The 16,127-nt window shown below is 35.7% G+C and overlaps 1 protein-coding gene across 2 annotated transcripts in view; it reads left to right on the top strand.

The window, feature by feature from the left end:
- The window catches only part of PREX2 (phosphatidylinositol-3,4,5-trisphosphate dependent Rac exchange factor 2), a 226,555-nt gene that overhangs the window by 100,218 nt on the left and 110,210 nt on the right, over positions 1 to 16,127 (top strand). Inside the window, exons 14-19 of one of the 2 annotated variants that reach the window (XM_070391971.1) lie at positions 993 to 1,068; positions 4,830 to 4,902; positions 7,604 to 7,686; positions 7,841 to 7,933; positions 10,265 to 10,413; positions 14,749 to 14,834. In XM_070391971.1, the coding sequence (XP_070248072.1) occupies positions 993 to 1,068; positions 4,830 to 4,902; positions 7,604 to 7,686; positions 7,841 to 7,933; positions 10,265 to 10,413; positions 14,749 to 14,834 (560 nt within the window). Of the gene's footprint in view, positions 1 to 992; positions 1,069 to 4,829; positions 4,903 to 7,543; positions 7,687 to 7,840; positions 7,934 to 10,264; positions 10,414 to 14,748; positions 14,835 to 16,127 lie in introns of both variants that reach the window. The other variant, XM_070391970.1, reaches the window with a different exon arrangement.

The raw sequence follows: 16,127 nt of genomic DNA, 5'->3' as shown, positions 1-16,127 counted from the left end.
CATTGTAAATCCCTGTCAGAGGCTAGAGAACTCTGAATATAGTTAATAATTGTTCCTCACTTCAAATTGTTTACAATTTGGATTTTTTGACATTTTGAAAAGACTGTCACTTTCTCTTCTTAAAATTTTATTTATTGATTTGAGATAGAGAGAGAGAAATATCAACCTGTTGTTCCACTTATTTATGCATTCATTGGTTCACTTTTGCCTGTGCCCCAACTTGGGGATCAAACCCACAACCTTGGTACACATAGCTCGAACCGAGATACATGGCCAGTCAGGGCTCTCATTCCCTTTTGATCCAGACCTGCAAACTCGATGCATTACAGATTTTTGCCTTTGGGTCCTCGTTCTGATCACGAGCACTTGGGTGGTATCTAACTAAAATATGAATGGTTTCTCAGACCTGGGAAGTCTACTGAAAGAAGTCTGATGTGGAAACAGTTGACTACCATGGTTCCCTGGGGATGTGGTATCACTGTGACAAAATGCATGACATGGTTCTCAGTGCATTTACCTTGGATAGGCCTACAGTCTTCCAGTTCAGCTGAGCCAAATGAACACTCCTTTAGAGCAAATCCAGCCTTCCCAGGGAAGTCTGAGTGGGAATTCAATGATTGCTTTCTTCTCTACTTCTTGAGATGTTTTGTATAATCTATCTTGATTTAAAGGGAAAAATTCCATTTTATTATTCTTTTATTAATGAGGTATTTTATGTCTAGCTAAGTTATTACCAGGTAATATAGCAGTAATAATCTATTGGGATATAGATTATTGTGAAAGAGGAAATGTCCTGTTTTGGTATCATTGTGGGTTTCTTCTCTTGGTATGAGCTGATGAAGGAGTTTTCAGGAGTTGTGCAGACCTTGTAAACATCTCTTATTTACACATAATGTGGACAGTTGATTCAGATTGCATTGAGTAAATGCACATATTAAATGAAGTGTTTCTTACCCACTTATCTCCTTCCCTAATTTCTTTTTTCTTTATAGAGATAAAGATTACCATTTAAGGACCTACAAATCTGTAGTCATGGCCAACAAACTGATAGACTGGTTAATTGCACAGGTAAATAAACAAATAGAAGTTGCTCAGTTACATTCACTGTTGATGTAAGTTCGAGAACGTGATTCAGATACATTTTAAAAAAAAATCCTCACCTACACATGAAGCACAGTGAAATAACTTGACCAATTCATACAGCTAATATGAAGCAGAATTAGGATTTGAGGCTAGACAACCTATTTGAGTTCAAAACCTTCAGGCTTAACTTTTGTGCAACATTGTCTTTGAAGAAGATATTCCTATTTTTAAATAATCAGATGAGATAATTAGATTTTAAAAAATGAAGTGTAATATATCACGAAAAAGAAGCAATGGGCATATACTAAAAATGTTGCATGTTTTGTTCATGAATTTGTTTTAAAGTATCTGTTTATTAGTCCTAGCTAGTTATTCTAATCTTCCTATGTCTTTTCTCTATTAGGTAATAATTGTACTTTGACACTATAAGATCTAACAACCATCTCCATACATTTTAAATAGGAAAGTAAAAAATTTGGGGTGGTGGTTTTAATTCTGTTTAGAATGTGCAAGCTAGGAAAATGATATTTGCTAATCAGAGCATGTCACCTATCATAATAGATATTCAAATAAAAACTTATTTAAATGTTTTATCATACTAGGTCAACTAATGAATGAGCAAATATTTTCCCTTCATTAAAGAAAAGGCTAAGAAAAGTGATATTCACTTTAACAGAACATACTATTTTGGGGAGGGGATATTGCTTGGTTGAAAGTTGTCATTATGTTTGGGTATTTGAGTCAGTGTCATAAACAGTTTTACTTTTTTGTTATTAAAGAAAGTGGACCACTTCCTGTTACAACTGTATAATAACATTTGATACTCAATCATAAAAATGTTTATTTTTATTTCAAATATTAATGTTTAATTCACATTTGATTAATCTGTACATATACATTTTGACATCTTTTATAATTAATATTAATTTTTTATTTATTTATTTATTTATTTATTTTTTTAATCTTTATTGTTCAGATTATTACATTTGTTCCTCTTTTTCCCCCCATAACTCCCCTCCTTCCAGCTCCCACCCCACCCTCCACCCTCACTCCCCACCCACTGTGTTCATCCATAGGTGCATGATTTTTGTCCAGTCACTTCCCGCATCTCCCACACCCCTTTTCCCCCCAAGAATAGTCAGTCTATTCCCTTTCTATGTCCCTGATTCTATTATAATCACCAGTTCATTCTGTACATCAGGTTATTTATTCACTTGATTCTTAGATTCATTTGTTGATAGATGCATATTTGTTGTTCATAATTTGTATCTTTACCTTTTTCTTCTTCTTCCTCTTCTTAAAGGATACCTTTCAGCATTTCATATAATACTGGTTTGGCGGTGGTGAACTCCTTTAGCTTTTCCTTATCTGTGAAGCTCTTTATCTGACCTTCAATTCTGAATGATAGCTTTGCTGGATAAAGTAATCTTGGTTGTAGGTTCTTGGTATTCAGCACTTTGAATATTTCTTGCCATTCCCTTCTGGCCTGCAAAGTTTCTGTTGAGAAATCAGCTGACAGTCGTATGGGTAGTCCCTTGTAGGTAATTGAGCCTCTTTCTCTTGCTGCTTTTAAGATTTTCTCTTTGTCTTTTGCTCTTGGCATTTTAATGATGATGTGTCTTGGTGTGGTCCTCTTTGGATTCCTTTTGTTTGGGGTTCTCTGCACTTCTTGAACCTGTAAGTCCATTTCTTTCTCCAGGTGGGGGAAGTTTTATGCCATTATTTCTTGAAATAGGTTTTCAATATCTTGCTGTCTCTCATCTTCTGGCACTCCAATAATTCTGATATTAGACCGCTTAAAGCTGTCCCAGAGGCTCCTTACACTATCTTCACACTTTCGAATTCTTTTCTCATTTTGCTTTTCCAATTGGGTGTTTTTTGTCGAATCTTTGGTTTGATTCTTGAGCTCCTCTGGTCTGCTATTGGGTATAATATTCTTTATTTCAGTCCGTGTATGCTTACTTTCTAATTTCTTTATCGTAGCATCGAGGGTCTCATTAGTTTTCGTGAGGCTCTGCACAAATTTATGGCAAGCCCTCAAAATTGCGATTCTTAGCTCCATATCCTCCATTTCTGTCATGTTTTTTTGTCTCCGCATCTTTTATGCTTTCTTGGTGCACCCCCTTGTGGTCTCTGTGCGCAGTCTTGTTCTAGCCAAGCCTTAATTGTTGTAGTTAACACTAGAGGGATTTGACCACCAGGCCGACTGGCTGTAGGAATCAGCTGTGCGGAAAACGTCTGTCTTCTGGGGAGGCGCTAATCCAGCCTTTGCCTGAGGCGATCGGCAAATGGCTCTGCGCAGGGCTTGGGCGGGCAGGATCAACAGGGTGGGGGGAGGGAGCCGCTATGGCCGCTCTCAGTCCGTCCCCAGGGGTTCTGCCTCTCTGTCCCAGCAACCGCTGCAAACCTCGGAGGGGCCGTAGCCAGACAGTCCCGCTTCTCCCGTTTGAGTCTGGGTCCCTAGAGACTCGCCCGGATCTGTAGCCCAGAGTCTGAGACTCACTCCTGATTGAAAACGACAACCGCGCCCTCAGCCGCCAGCCCGCTTTGCGCGCGCACCATCTCACCACCGCACCACCGTACCTTTAAATTTTCCACACTACGCCTCCTCTGAGCGTCGGAATGCTGTTGTTTTTGCTTCTAGTTGAAGAGTCTCTCCTCAGCCAGCCTTCCTGTGGTTCTGGTTGATGTCCGTTCCGACTTTTAGTTGTATTTTTGAAGTGGTTGTTTACAGCGGCAATCTCCGGTGTTTACCTATGCCGCCATCTTCCTAATTAATATTAATTTCTAGATTTTCCAAGACCACTATATTTTATAGCACTTAAATTTATTCTATTTAAAGTTAAGATTTTAGATTAATCCAACAGTTACCTTTAGATAAAACTTAAATTCATACACACAATGGGTTTACTAGTATAGAGCCTTTTCTAACACTGGTCAATGTGTGTCATTGGAATTGGTTCTGTACTTGATATCAGAGTTGGAATTTCACATAGGAACTATAATGTTATAGAAGTCACATGATCTTGTACTATATATTGGTTATGTGAGAAAACCGAAGAACATTTTTTTTTAAGTAAAAGCTGGTGTTGAATAAATATTTAAAGTCAGTTATCATCATTTTTGTTTTTCTTTTGCCATTTTTACTTTCCAAGTGTGAGCATTAGAAGAATAAAATAAGTTGCTCAAAACCTGGACAAGGGTTGTATTGGGCTTTCCTTTGGCGGGGGGTGGGGTTCAGTTATATTGAAAGAGAAGCTTGCATGTGTTGTCTCAGCCAAAAAGTTTATTCCAAGGGTCTTACCAGTGACCCTAGATTAGTACATTTCAGTTTTTAAAGAGCAAGACCATTTGATGGAAGGGAAGTGATAGCTAAGATTTTTTTAGTGTGTGATTTCAATATATAGGCTATTTCCTGGATGCATAGTTGGGATAAAAGATTGAAGAAATAAGAGAAAGGAGTCATTTTGGTAGCAATAAATTTTAGTTACTTATATGTTTTCATACTTAATAAAGTATAGTTTGTCTCAAGAAATATTAAATCTTTGCTTTTCATTGAAGATCAAAAGATGTTTTCATTATCAAGTGAATGTTTTATAGCAATTAGATATATTGTGGGCTTATGAAAGCAACGGAAACCATAATATATGAGTGGCTTTGTCAGGTTAGTGCTGCGAATATCAAATGTAGTAAACATGCAGGACTTCGGTTGCCTATTAACCTGTACAGTGCTCTTTGGTTAACAGGGTGATTGTCGCACCAGAGAAGAGGCAATGATATTTGCTGTTGGACTTTGTGACAATGGATTTATGCACCATGGTAGGAATTTTTATTCTGGAAGCTTATGTATATATTTCACTTTTTTGTTTTTGTTAGGATGCTGGGGCCATCTCAGTGTTCCAGTGAAGTAATTTAGAAATGAACCAGCAAGACTGTCTAGGCCAGTGATGGCGAACCTATGACATGCGTGTCAGAGCTGACACACAAACTCATTTTTTTGGTTGATTTTTCTTTGTTAAATGGCATTTAAATATATAAAATAAATATCAAAAATATAAATCTTTGTTTTACTATGGTTGCAAATATCAAAAAATTTCTATATGTGATGGCACCAGTTAAGTTAGGGCTTTTCAAAATGCTGACACGTCTAGCTCAAAAGGTTCGCCATCACTGGTCTAGGCCTTGCCGTGTGGGTTATCTCCCAGTTGCCATGATTAGCCTTGTATTTTTCTAGACCCTAACTGATTTCAGAAGAGCGAGAAATTGAGTTTAGAAGTTTAAAAAAAAAAAAAAAGCTCATATGCTTCTTTGAAACTATTTCAGATCAAATGTATGGTTTGTTTTTTTAAATGCTAGTATATATTAAAATGATTAAATGAGAGTACATATTGTTAAGTATTTCTTGTTCTTTTTTATTGTTCTTTTTATAAAAATACCTTCAAACTTATCTCAGAGAACAAAATTATAAACATCTTGGAGAAATCCGGTTTTTTTGGCAACTAATTAAAGATTGATTTTCTTTCTTGTTTGATGACTTCATTCCCCTTAAATTGATAAAAATAATGAGACTTAGTTTTCCCACTCTATCCATACCATCTTAGAAATTCCATAAACCCAAATGATCTTTTTTATTGTTATATATATGTACATATATATGCTCATAAAGATGTATTTGATAGTACTTGTCAAATATTTGTTAATATATATGTTTATATACATTATTTAATAGCACTTGTCTAATATTTGATACCAATTTGTCAATTACTTTCAGAAGGTTGTTACCTTTTTATAAAAAAGGAAGCAAAAGTTAGCAATTTTGAGAGCATCCTTGGATATTGTATATCCTTTGAGAATTCTATTACATTCCACTATCTCTAGAGCACTATGTCAGTTGTGATATAGACTTATTAATCCTTGAAGAGCAAACCATTGAATGGAAGAAATGGCATCGTTATAGGGAATTAAAACTATAATATCAAGGTAGAAACAAGCAGTAATTGGATCTCAACACTTATTTTTAAATGCTTAGTTACAGCGAACATTTTTCCTACAAAAGCCTCTGTCAGTAAAGCACAATCAGGTCAGTGCATGTGTGGCCTTCCTGATGTTTTCTTCTCTCACTCCTTTTAGACAGACTATTTTGGGGAGGAAAACAGTAGCAAAACACCATGTGTGTTTTGAGAAACTGCTTATGTCATGTAGGCAAGACCTAACTCGATCTCACTTATATTCTCATTTCTATTGTCAGCTGTGACTGTGTTACTTTTTAATTTGTGGTCAATAGTTTCACTTGTTAACTCACATTACCAGCCAGTCTCTCATCCAAAGAACAATACGTGCATACATCCGGTCAATCATTACTATTTGGAACTCTGTAAAAATAATAAAATAGCTATCATTTTTTATTTCTTACTCTATGTCAAGTTATTTACATGCATTGCCTCATTTTAGTTTTGTATAATATCACTAAGGTTTAATGAGGAAGTTGAAGTTCAAAGAGTAGAGGTAACTTGTCCAATGTTACACATAAGTTCAATCTCAGACCTGGAATTTAAATGCATGTCTGTCTCAGCATCAAGCATTAACTTTCTACTGTGCTGTGGGGACACTGCCTCCCCTTTAGCTCCCTGGCTCAATGAATCAACCTGTCCCAACAAAGAACTCTTCAAGGTACTACCGAAAGATTAATAGAAGTGGAAAAGATTTCTCTTTCAACACATTTGACTGCTGTCAGGATCTTGCTGAATACAGATTCTTCCTATTGATATTTAGCCTTTTTAAAAAGCTTATAAAACATAATTCTTGTATCCAGGAATCTTAGGGATTTGGGGGAAAATATTACTGTTCAGACGAAAGAGAAAAAACTGGGCTTTGCATAAATAAGGTTATTTGAGAATAATGCTTTGAAACAGAAATGAGCTAAGAATTAATGGAAACTAAAATCACATTTCACCCAGAAGACATATTTCTGGTTTCAAGTGTTAGAACAAAGTGAGCACAATGGGAATTGCTCACAACATAAAAACAACACTTAATCCATTTGAATTTTCCCAGAATTGTGCAGGATATTAAAATCATACTTAAAATGTTTACTACAAATTTAAAACACTGTAGTTTTCTATGTTTTGGATTGCATACATTTTTTATTCAATATAATCTTTTATTTAAATTTAGGCTTTAATCTGGAAAGTGAAAGACTTGGTTAAGTATAAAAAAAAGGTAACATTGACAAAATATTAAAAATTCAAAATCCCTTAGGTAACTAATTTAAAAGAAACATTGGCTTGAAATTGTAGAAAGAAATAGAAAAAAATATTATGGATATTAGCGAGTGTAACTTGTTCAAGGAGTATAAAATTGAGGTCATGGTACAGTTATTGCTTTACTGAATGTCTATCACTTTGGACAAAGAATTTGATTTTGGGATTAATTGAAACAATTTGAATCTCTGTTTCATTAGTCCTTGAAAAAAGTGAATTCAAAGACGAACCTCTCCTTTTCCGTTTTTTTGCGGATGAAGAAATGGAAGGATCCAATATGAAACATCGACTTATGAAACATGATTTAAAAGTTGTGGAAAATGTGATAGCTAAATCATTATTGGTAAGTTTATTAATATGTTACATAAGTTTTCTTCTTGATTAGATATTAGCAGGAGATTACATAAACATGTTTGATGCATATTATTTATTTCTGTTTGATTTAAAAATTCTTTTCCTACTTGCTTTATTAATAATGTTAATATTTTACATTTCAGATTAAATCCAATGAAGGCAGCTATGGTTTTGGGTTAGAAGACAAAAATAAAGTTCCAATAATTAAGTTGGTAGAAAAGGGTTCCAATGCCGAGGTAATGTAAATTAGCATTGTTATTTTAAGTTGTTGCGCATGACATATATAATAAATATAAAATTTCTAAACTAATTGAATTCAGTCTTTTACTATCCTATTGAAAATGTTTCTGAATACCCTTATTCTGAGGTTCTATCAAATACTGTCGGGATCTGTGAGAGGAGTCACATCTGGGTACTCAGGTGTAGTTGCAGGAGGTATTGAAAATATCTACAGCTGTGAACTTGAGCTCCTGGGGGGCCAAATGGCTCATTCCATGCCCCTGGGACTTCCCTGTTCATGGATTCTAGCCCAGAACCCTGTGGGGACTGTGTAGGGTGGGACTGTTATGCATGTCAGATGGTTCTTCCATTAATTCAAAGGCTGTGTCTTCTATTTTCCTGTGTCTGTTGACTGTCATATAAATACAACTTCCATCAGTAAAGCACACACTTTGACCTATTTTCTCATTGGGTTAATGTTGACTGATGTTCTCTCACCTCACCAGCCTTTTAAACCAAGAAATCTCCTGATCATTTATTCAGTCATTCATTCACAAATATCCATTTGGTACCTATTGTGTGCTAGGCAGTGTTCTGGGCTCTGGGAATACAGCAATGAACAAAATAGACAATTTTTCCTATCCTCATGAAACCTACTTTCCAGTGCTATATACCAAGTTTATCAAAGTTAACGTATGCTCACCTTGCTGCCTAGCTTATAGGATGGTTAATCCCCCAGCAAACGTCTCAATATTTAAATCTTTAATAGAGAATGTGATAATGAATGAAACAGCTTTTAACTTAGAATCTGTTTAAAGTTAGTAGTAAACTGTCACCCATCCTCTCATCTGATAACGTCCAAGGTGTCTCATGCAAGACAAAGCTTAATGCACACTACTATCAAATCAAATAACTCTGGCCAACTTATACTCTGTTAGTGAGCCCAGCCAGCAAATGACTATTTTCGCTAATTTCCTGTGAGAAGCAAATGTTTCTCCCAGTCTATTTCAGAGGATGTTTCTAGAGCTTCATCTGCCTATGCCTCTGATAAAAGTCTTCTCCAGGGTTCTCATCCTTTATCTGATAACTCACAGAGCATATAGTTTACAGGCAGTAGATTTGGTTAAGAAGAGCAGCCTTGTTGGCATGGAGAGATAATGGCTATTTATTTGTTTGTTTGTTTATTTTATTGTTGACAGTATTACAAATGTCCCTCAATTCCCCTCTTAACCCCCCTCATCCCAGCTCCTGTCCCATCCCAGGCCTTCACCACACTATTATCTGTGTCCATTGGTTATGCATATATGTATATTAGTTCTTTGGTTAATCTCTTCCCATCACCCGCCCTCTACTCTGAGATATATCAGCCTGTTCCATGCATTCATGCCTCTGGGCCTATTTTGTTTGCCAGTCAGTTTATTAGGTTCATTTGATTCCACATATAAGTTAGATCATGTGATATTTGTCTTTCTCTGACTGGCTTATTTCACTCAGCATAATATTCTAATATTCTCTAGGTCCATTCATGCTGTCACAAAGGGTAACACATTCTTCATTTTTACAGCTGACTAGTATTCTGTTGTATAAACATACCACATCTTTTTTGTCCATTCATCTGCTGATGGGCACTTGGGCTGTTTCCAGATCTTGGCTATTGTAAAATAACGCTGCTATGAACATAGGGGTGCATATATTCTTTCTGATTGGTGTTTAGGGAATCTTAGGAATATATTTTCAGAAGTGGGATTCCTGGGTCAAATGGCAGTTCCATTTTTAATTTTTTGAGGAAATTCCATACTGTTTTCAACAGTGGCTGCACCAGGAAGTTTGGGATTATGTCTTCTTTGTCATCTTTTCAGCATTTTATAGCCTGTACTTGTTGGAGCACACTTCCTTGGATTCTAGGCCATTTCTCTCTCCTATCCTTTCTCAGGCTAATGATGCCTATGTGGTTGTCATTGATGTCTATGTTGAGATTGAAACTCATGGATAATTGGTTATCCATGGAAATACAGTAAAAAAATTAACTTGGGTTTTGACTATAGTTAAAAGGGTGAAATAAAAAAAGGGATTATAAAATAGAGCAGAAGAAAGGATCACAGGAGGCATACAATGTTAAATCATGGAGGGAGGTAAAAATGGGTGATCAAATTTAAAACTAGGTCAGAGAGAATAATTCTGTCACTTCTCCCACAGTTTTATTTTGTGAAATTGTATAAAAATATTGCAGATATGTTAAAATATCAAAATCTATAAGTTCTAGACCTTTTCAGATTCTAATTCTGGGAAATAAATAGTTCCCTTATTAAAATATAATTTGACTCCTTTTTTTTCTATTTCTCTCATAGATGGCTGGCATGGAAGTTGGAAAAAAGATTTTTGCTATTAACGGTGACCTAGTTTTTATGAGACCTTTCAATGAAGTGGATTGCTTCCTGAAATCCTGCTTAAACAGCAGAAAACCTCTAAGAGTTCTTGTGAGCACAAAGCCAAGGGAGTAAGTTGTATGATTTGTGTGGGATTTTAAAAAAAATTATGCATAGATGAATAAAATAGAAAAATTAACTAAGCAAATGTCTAGAATTAAGCTTCTCATTGCTTGGAATATTGAAACCTCACCGAACATCACTAAGATTGGTCTTTAAATGATGGGGAAAACTACATTGCTTATGATGACAAAATGCTTGCTACTTGAATCATGTAGTTTCAGCAGAAATAATAATTTCCTTTTAATGTCTAAATTTTCCTGGTCTAGTTTGGGTTGAGTCTGACTATGAGTGAAGAAAAAATAATAGAACACTTGATAATAAAGAATTGCATTCCTCTATGTTCAGCCCTAAGAATTTCAGGGGCTATAAGTTAACTCGAAACCATTTATTATCAAACACTGTTAGGGTATGGGATCCAAACTAAGAGAAAGACAATCCTATGCTGGTGTTTACCTAGAAATAGGTCCTATCTATCTGCCTATGATTAGAAAAAACTCATGTTTATCATAGGAAATTTAGAGTACAGACTCTCCAAAGAATTTTTCTTATAATCATACCACCCATAAATAACCATTATTATTTTTTTGAAATTCAGTGTTAGTTGAATTTTACAAATCCCGACAGACATATGCATAATCACATATTTATAAAATCAGATATGCTTTATGATCTTTTTTTTTTTTTTTTTTTTTTACAAAAATTAAGATATGGTGAATATAGTTGGGAGACATTGGCTTTTCTTCTCTAAATCATTGATGATCTTGCTTTCCCTTATCAGGTTTTCACTTGTTTATCCAATGAGGTAACAGAAATAATGCATATAAAGTGCTTTCCACAAATGTGTTATGGTACATACTATGATTTTGTCAAAATTACTGTTTAATACTTATTATATTATTTATCAATAGTGATAAGCAACTTCATGAATTTTAAGATAAATGAGGGTTACCACTTCAAAAACAGAATGATTTACTTTAACTACTTATAGAAAGATTCTAAATATATATAATGGAGTGTTCTTTCCTGCCTTAATATATATTCAGCAAAGTTGGGTGCACTGTTTATCTTAAGAGTTGTAGTGCAGTGTAGTAGGCTACATTCTGTGGTGCTAAGTCATCAAGGTAGATGTTTCTACCAACAGCTTACTAAGGGGTCCGAAAGAGTGGGCCTCATTAAAGTTACTCATTTAGAGGGACTTTGTGCTGGAGAGCAGCAGATAACCATAACAATGTCATCTTTCTCTAAAACTAGTTATGATCTAGTGCTCCCCCTTTATCCAACACACCTAGGATAAGGTTAACCTAGTTGCCTACCTGTGGACATTTTGAGGACATTTAACAGGAAAGGAATAAAGGAGTAGCATTCCTAAGCTTTACTCATGGGCCCTTGATCCCTAATTTAGCCCTACAAATACTGGTCCACTGATCACAAACATTTCAACAGGTAGAGGTCATTGAAGTCACCAGCTTGAAAACTAAATAGATAGGGCAAATCCCTAGTCCTAGAAGTAGTTGCTAGATGAGCAGGGTTGGAACATGGATCTTCTGATTCTTCCCTCAGTGTTTGTTGCACAGCAACTGGAACCCTGATGTTTCTGGTCCAGGATCAAGCCTCTCATCCACCACTTGTTTGCTAATTGTGTTGCTTCAACATCCTCATCCATAAAAAAGTGGGGATGATAGGAGTGACTATATTACAGAGCTGCTAAGAACACTTAAATAAATCTAGGTTTGTAAGAACTTAGTGACATGTTCAGCCCATAATATATACTCCAGTGATCTGATCTGTGATGCTTTTTTCTCTCATTTCATTTTTGCATTGCTTCTTTTTACATCGAGGCATATTTTGCATTGTATTTTAAAACTGTTTTGAGGATGGAGTACTCATTTTTTCTTTTTAATTTGTTCAAAATTTATAACCGTTCCTTTATGTCCTTATTCTAATATATGACTCCTATAAATCACTCTCATATTTTTTTGCAATAGCTACTTACAATTTATGAAGTATCCTGTTTGGGGGAAAAAAGCAAAAATGTGAGAGGTAAATACAACAGAATTTTTCTTTCGAGTCTAGGTGCATTTTACAAAAGATAACACAAGGAATTTTCCAGCAGGCTTTGTAGAAGGTAATTTAGGCACATGTTTTCTACAGTTAATAGAGCATCCTTCTTGTATAAATTTAATTCTTTCTTGAATAGGCAACATAGTGTTTCCACCAGTAAACATTTTCCAAAGATCATTTTATGAAGGGGGTCCCCAAATTATGACCAAATGCATCTTATAGTGTTTTGTACAAATTTTGTTAAGAAAAGTATAATCATCTTCTAGAAGATTAGAGTTGGGTCAGCCTTCCATAGCCATATTAGGATAGAAGACCTTGCTTAGGAAGGATTGAGAGGCCACCAAGAATTCTGCACAATCCTAAAGAACAATAATTCATCATGGCCTGAAAGCTCTAAGTTATTTCAGACAAAGTGAGCTCTCATTGGTAATATATAGAAGTATGAGTTTTTTATTTCATGCTCAGGAAATGTATTTATTCCCCTTCCTCCCCCCCCTCAGTTATTTTCTATTTTTAAGTTTATATTTGATAGACTCTAGTGACGAGTTTTTGTTAAAAGGAAACAGATACAGTTTTATAAACCAAAAAATTATCTAATTAAGGATAAAGGATAAATTCATTCTTTGACCTCCATCCCACCAATATGCAGATCACTTCCTATGGTATATCCTAATGTATGATAATCCTTTCAGATTCCCTGGAACAGGCAATGTGCATTTCTGTCGCCGAATGTCTGAATGCCTGCCTGGGTTATATTTTAGGTGGCAGTGCCAGCCCCCGCCTTCAGGTCTAAATGCACTATCTGGCTTTCCCAAGTGTTCTAGGCACCATGGTGCTCAAACTGCTCCAACAGCTATTTCATAAATTACAAATAAGACCTGAGACTGTTTAATGTGCCCTTGAAGTACTGCTGCATTTATTTCATGATTCATTCAGCAGCTTTTGGCAAACACTTGTTTCTTGAGCATCAAGGGCTATCCATCAAAATTTATTGCATCGTATTCATTTGTCTGTGCTCTCTGCCGCAATTTATTATACTCGTTTTTATTATGAGGTTTCATCTTATCTCCTGTTCTCTGCTTTTCGTCGTCACTATCTGATTTCTGGCTTCCTTCTAAGGAGTAGCTGATTTGTTAGTGCCAAATCGGACATCCCTCCCTGGTGTGCCATGTCAGCTTACTCGAGTTTATTTTCAACCCTTCATCTTCTTTTCCGTGTGGATTCATTGAAAATTTCTTTTGACTTAAGCAGGTTTACCTTTTGTTGTATTATTCTTTTAAAATCCGATGACTGCAGAACCTGGAAAAAGCTGTTGCTGCTATTGATGCATAACATACTGCTATTGGTCTCTCTCTCTCTCTCTCTCTCTCTCTCTCTATATATATATATATATATATAATTTGAATTTTTGGAAACTTTAGCTGTGCTGTCAACTTTGGAAAAACTATCCCAGTTGTACTGTGTTGGGTTGGCATTGTACAGAAATTAACAGCCATATTGGTCTAGAAACGTTCAACATAATTTTTTCCATTTGTACAGGGGTAACACACTGTATTAAATATGTAAGGTCTTAATCTACATGGGTTTGATTACAGAAACTAATAAAGTATTCTCTAAATAATGAAAAAAAAATCCCACTGAATAAGTACTAACGTTAATCATGTTCTTAACTTGCTTTGATGTGGTGTTTGATGCATCTGTTCTTTATAACTGGCTCTTTGTTGTTTTCTGATGGAGCTCCCAACAGGTAGGAATGTATTAACTCTGTTTCTTTTATGTTAATGTTAGCAAAGAAATTTCACAGTGTGCACCAGTGTCAAGGGGGAAGCTTCCGTTTTGTTAAATACCTACGTAGCTCATGGCACAACGTAGGGCAATTGGCCACTGATATCTCTTTTAATCTCCACCGACACATTGCAAAGTAAGTTTTAACACCATCATCTTTCTGGAAACTCAGACTCAGAGAAGTTAAGGAGTTCATTCAAGTTATCCAACTATCAAGTGACTAAAAGTCACTAAAAGTGGATTCAGAGCAAGGAGTGTCTGAGGCCAGAGCCTGTCCTTACTCAGGTTGTTCTTGCAATGCCTGTGTCAAGTGAGAAACCTGCTATGTGTGCCTGCTCCGTGCCTGCTTCCCTCGAGGGTTTGGAACCCAGTGTTTTTCACAGGGTCGACCCTCAATATGAATTTATGGAAAGAATAAATAAAAGTTTGGACAACTATTGTTTTCACCAATTGTGGTGTTTTAAAGTCGTCTTACCCTATTTTCGGATTGATCTTAGGACAGTGAAAATCCCAGATTCAGCCGACGGACTTGGATTCCAGATCCGGGGATATGGCCCATCGGTTGTGCATGCGGTGGGAAGAGGTGAGAAAGCTATTCTGCGTGGTGAACAGCTTTCCAGCATGTTTGCCATTCTTCACTAAACAAGAATATGTTTATAATGTACATAATCATGTTATGAATTTTCTCATCATATTTTACTGTATTAACTCAATAGTAGTATATTCTTAAAATGATATTTTTAAAAAACATTTAAAAATTGTAGGGCATATGTATCTCTGTTAAAAAGTTAATAACGAATGATGCCTCCTGAAATCAATTTTCTGCATGCTTCAGTTTAGCCGGAGGATATGATGATTTTAGGGCATCTATTTGTCTTTTTTTGTGACAGTAAGTAATTACCTTTTTGTCATTAATTCAAAGATGTGAGTTTTCAGGTTTAAAAATGATCTGTGTGTTTTATAGCCTGTTGCCATATGATTACTTCAAGAATTCCTATAAGCCATGCATTTTATAGCTTAATAAAATGGCTAATGGCCATGCATTTTATTAAACTATAAAATGCATTTTAAATTAAATGATTTTAGTGACTAAAAACTTGGTTTATATTTTATTCTCTTTTTGCTTGTTCTCCATAAACAATCATGTTGATCCTCTTTGCCAGGGATTTCTGCATTTCTGTCTCCAGCCTAGATCTCTTTCCTGTGTACTATCGCCCAGATCCAATTGTTTATTATATACATAATGGCCTTGGGACACCTTAAAGCTCAGCATTCTCCCCAAAAGAACTTGTTCATTCTCTAAAGCTGCTTTACCTTCTGTATTCTCTCTTTATTTAAGTGACTCCATCTTCTCAGCCACTGAGTCCAAAGGTACAAGAGTGATCTTGGATACTGTAGCCTCTCCACAAACTCCATCATCACACATCAAATACGTGACCTCATTCTCCCCTCTATGGCTAATGCTACCTTAGTTCCAACCTGGAAAACTTCAGCAGATGCTGTGATTTTGATTTTTGACTTATTTTTCTAATAACCCATGTTCCATTGGGGGGGGATCATGTCACTTCTGTGCTTAAAATTCTTAAATGTTTTTCTCGTCCATATATAGTAAGGTTCAGACTTAGGACTTCATGCAAAGCACCCAGAACTTCCCAACCTGGCTCTGCTCTGCTCTCCAGGATCCTTTCTATTCTAAGTTCACACTCCCAACTGCTAATATGTTCCTGAATGTCCATGTTATTTCTTTTTTTTAAAAAAAAATATATTTTATTGATTTTTTTTACAGAGAGGAAGGGAGAGGGATAGAGAGTTAGAAACATCAATCAGCTGCCTCCTGCACACTCCCTACTGGGGATGTGCCTGCAACCAAGGTACA

This window comes from Myotis yumanensis, unplaced genomic scaffold (assembly GCF_028538775.1).
Source record: "Myotis yumanensis isolate MYYU_CA2020_CCGP unplaced genomic scaffold, mMyoYum1.0.hap1 SCAF_15, whole genome shotgun sequence".
Taxonomy (NCBI): domain Eukaryota; kingdom Metazoa; phylum Chordata; class Mammalia; order Chiroptera; family Vespertilionidae; genus Myotis; species Myotis yumanensis.
Note: the sequence above shows the minus strand (reverse complement) of the source record. Positions and strands in the feature narration are given on the sequence as shown.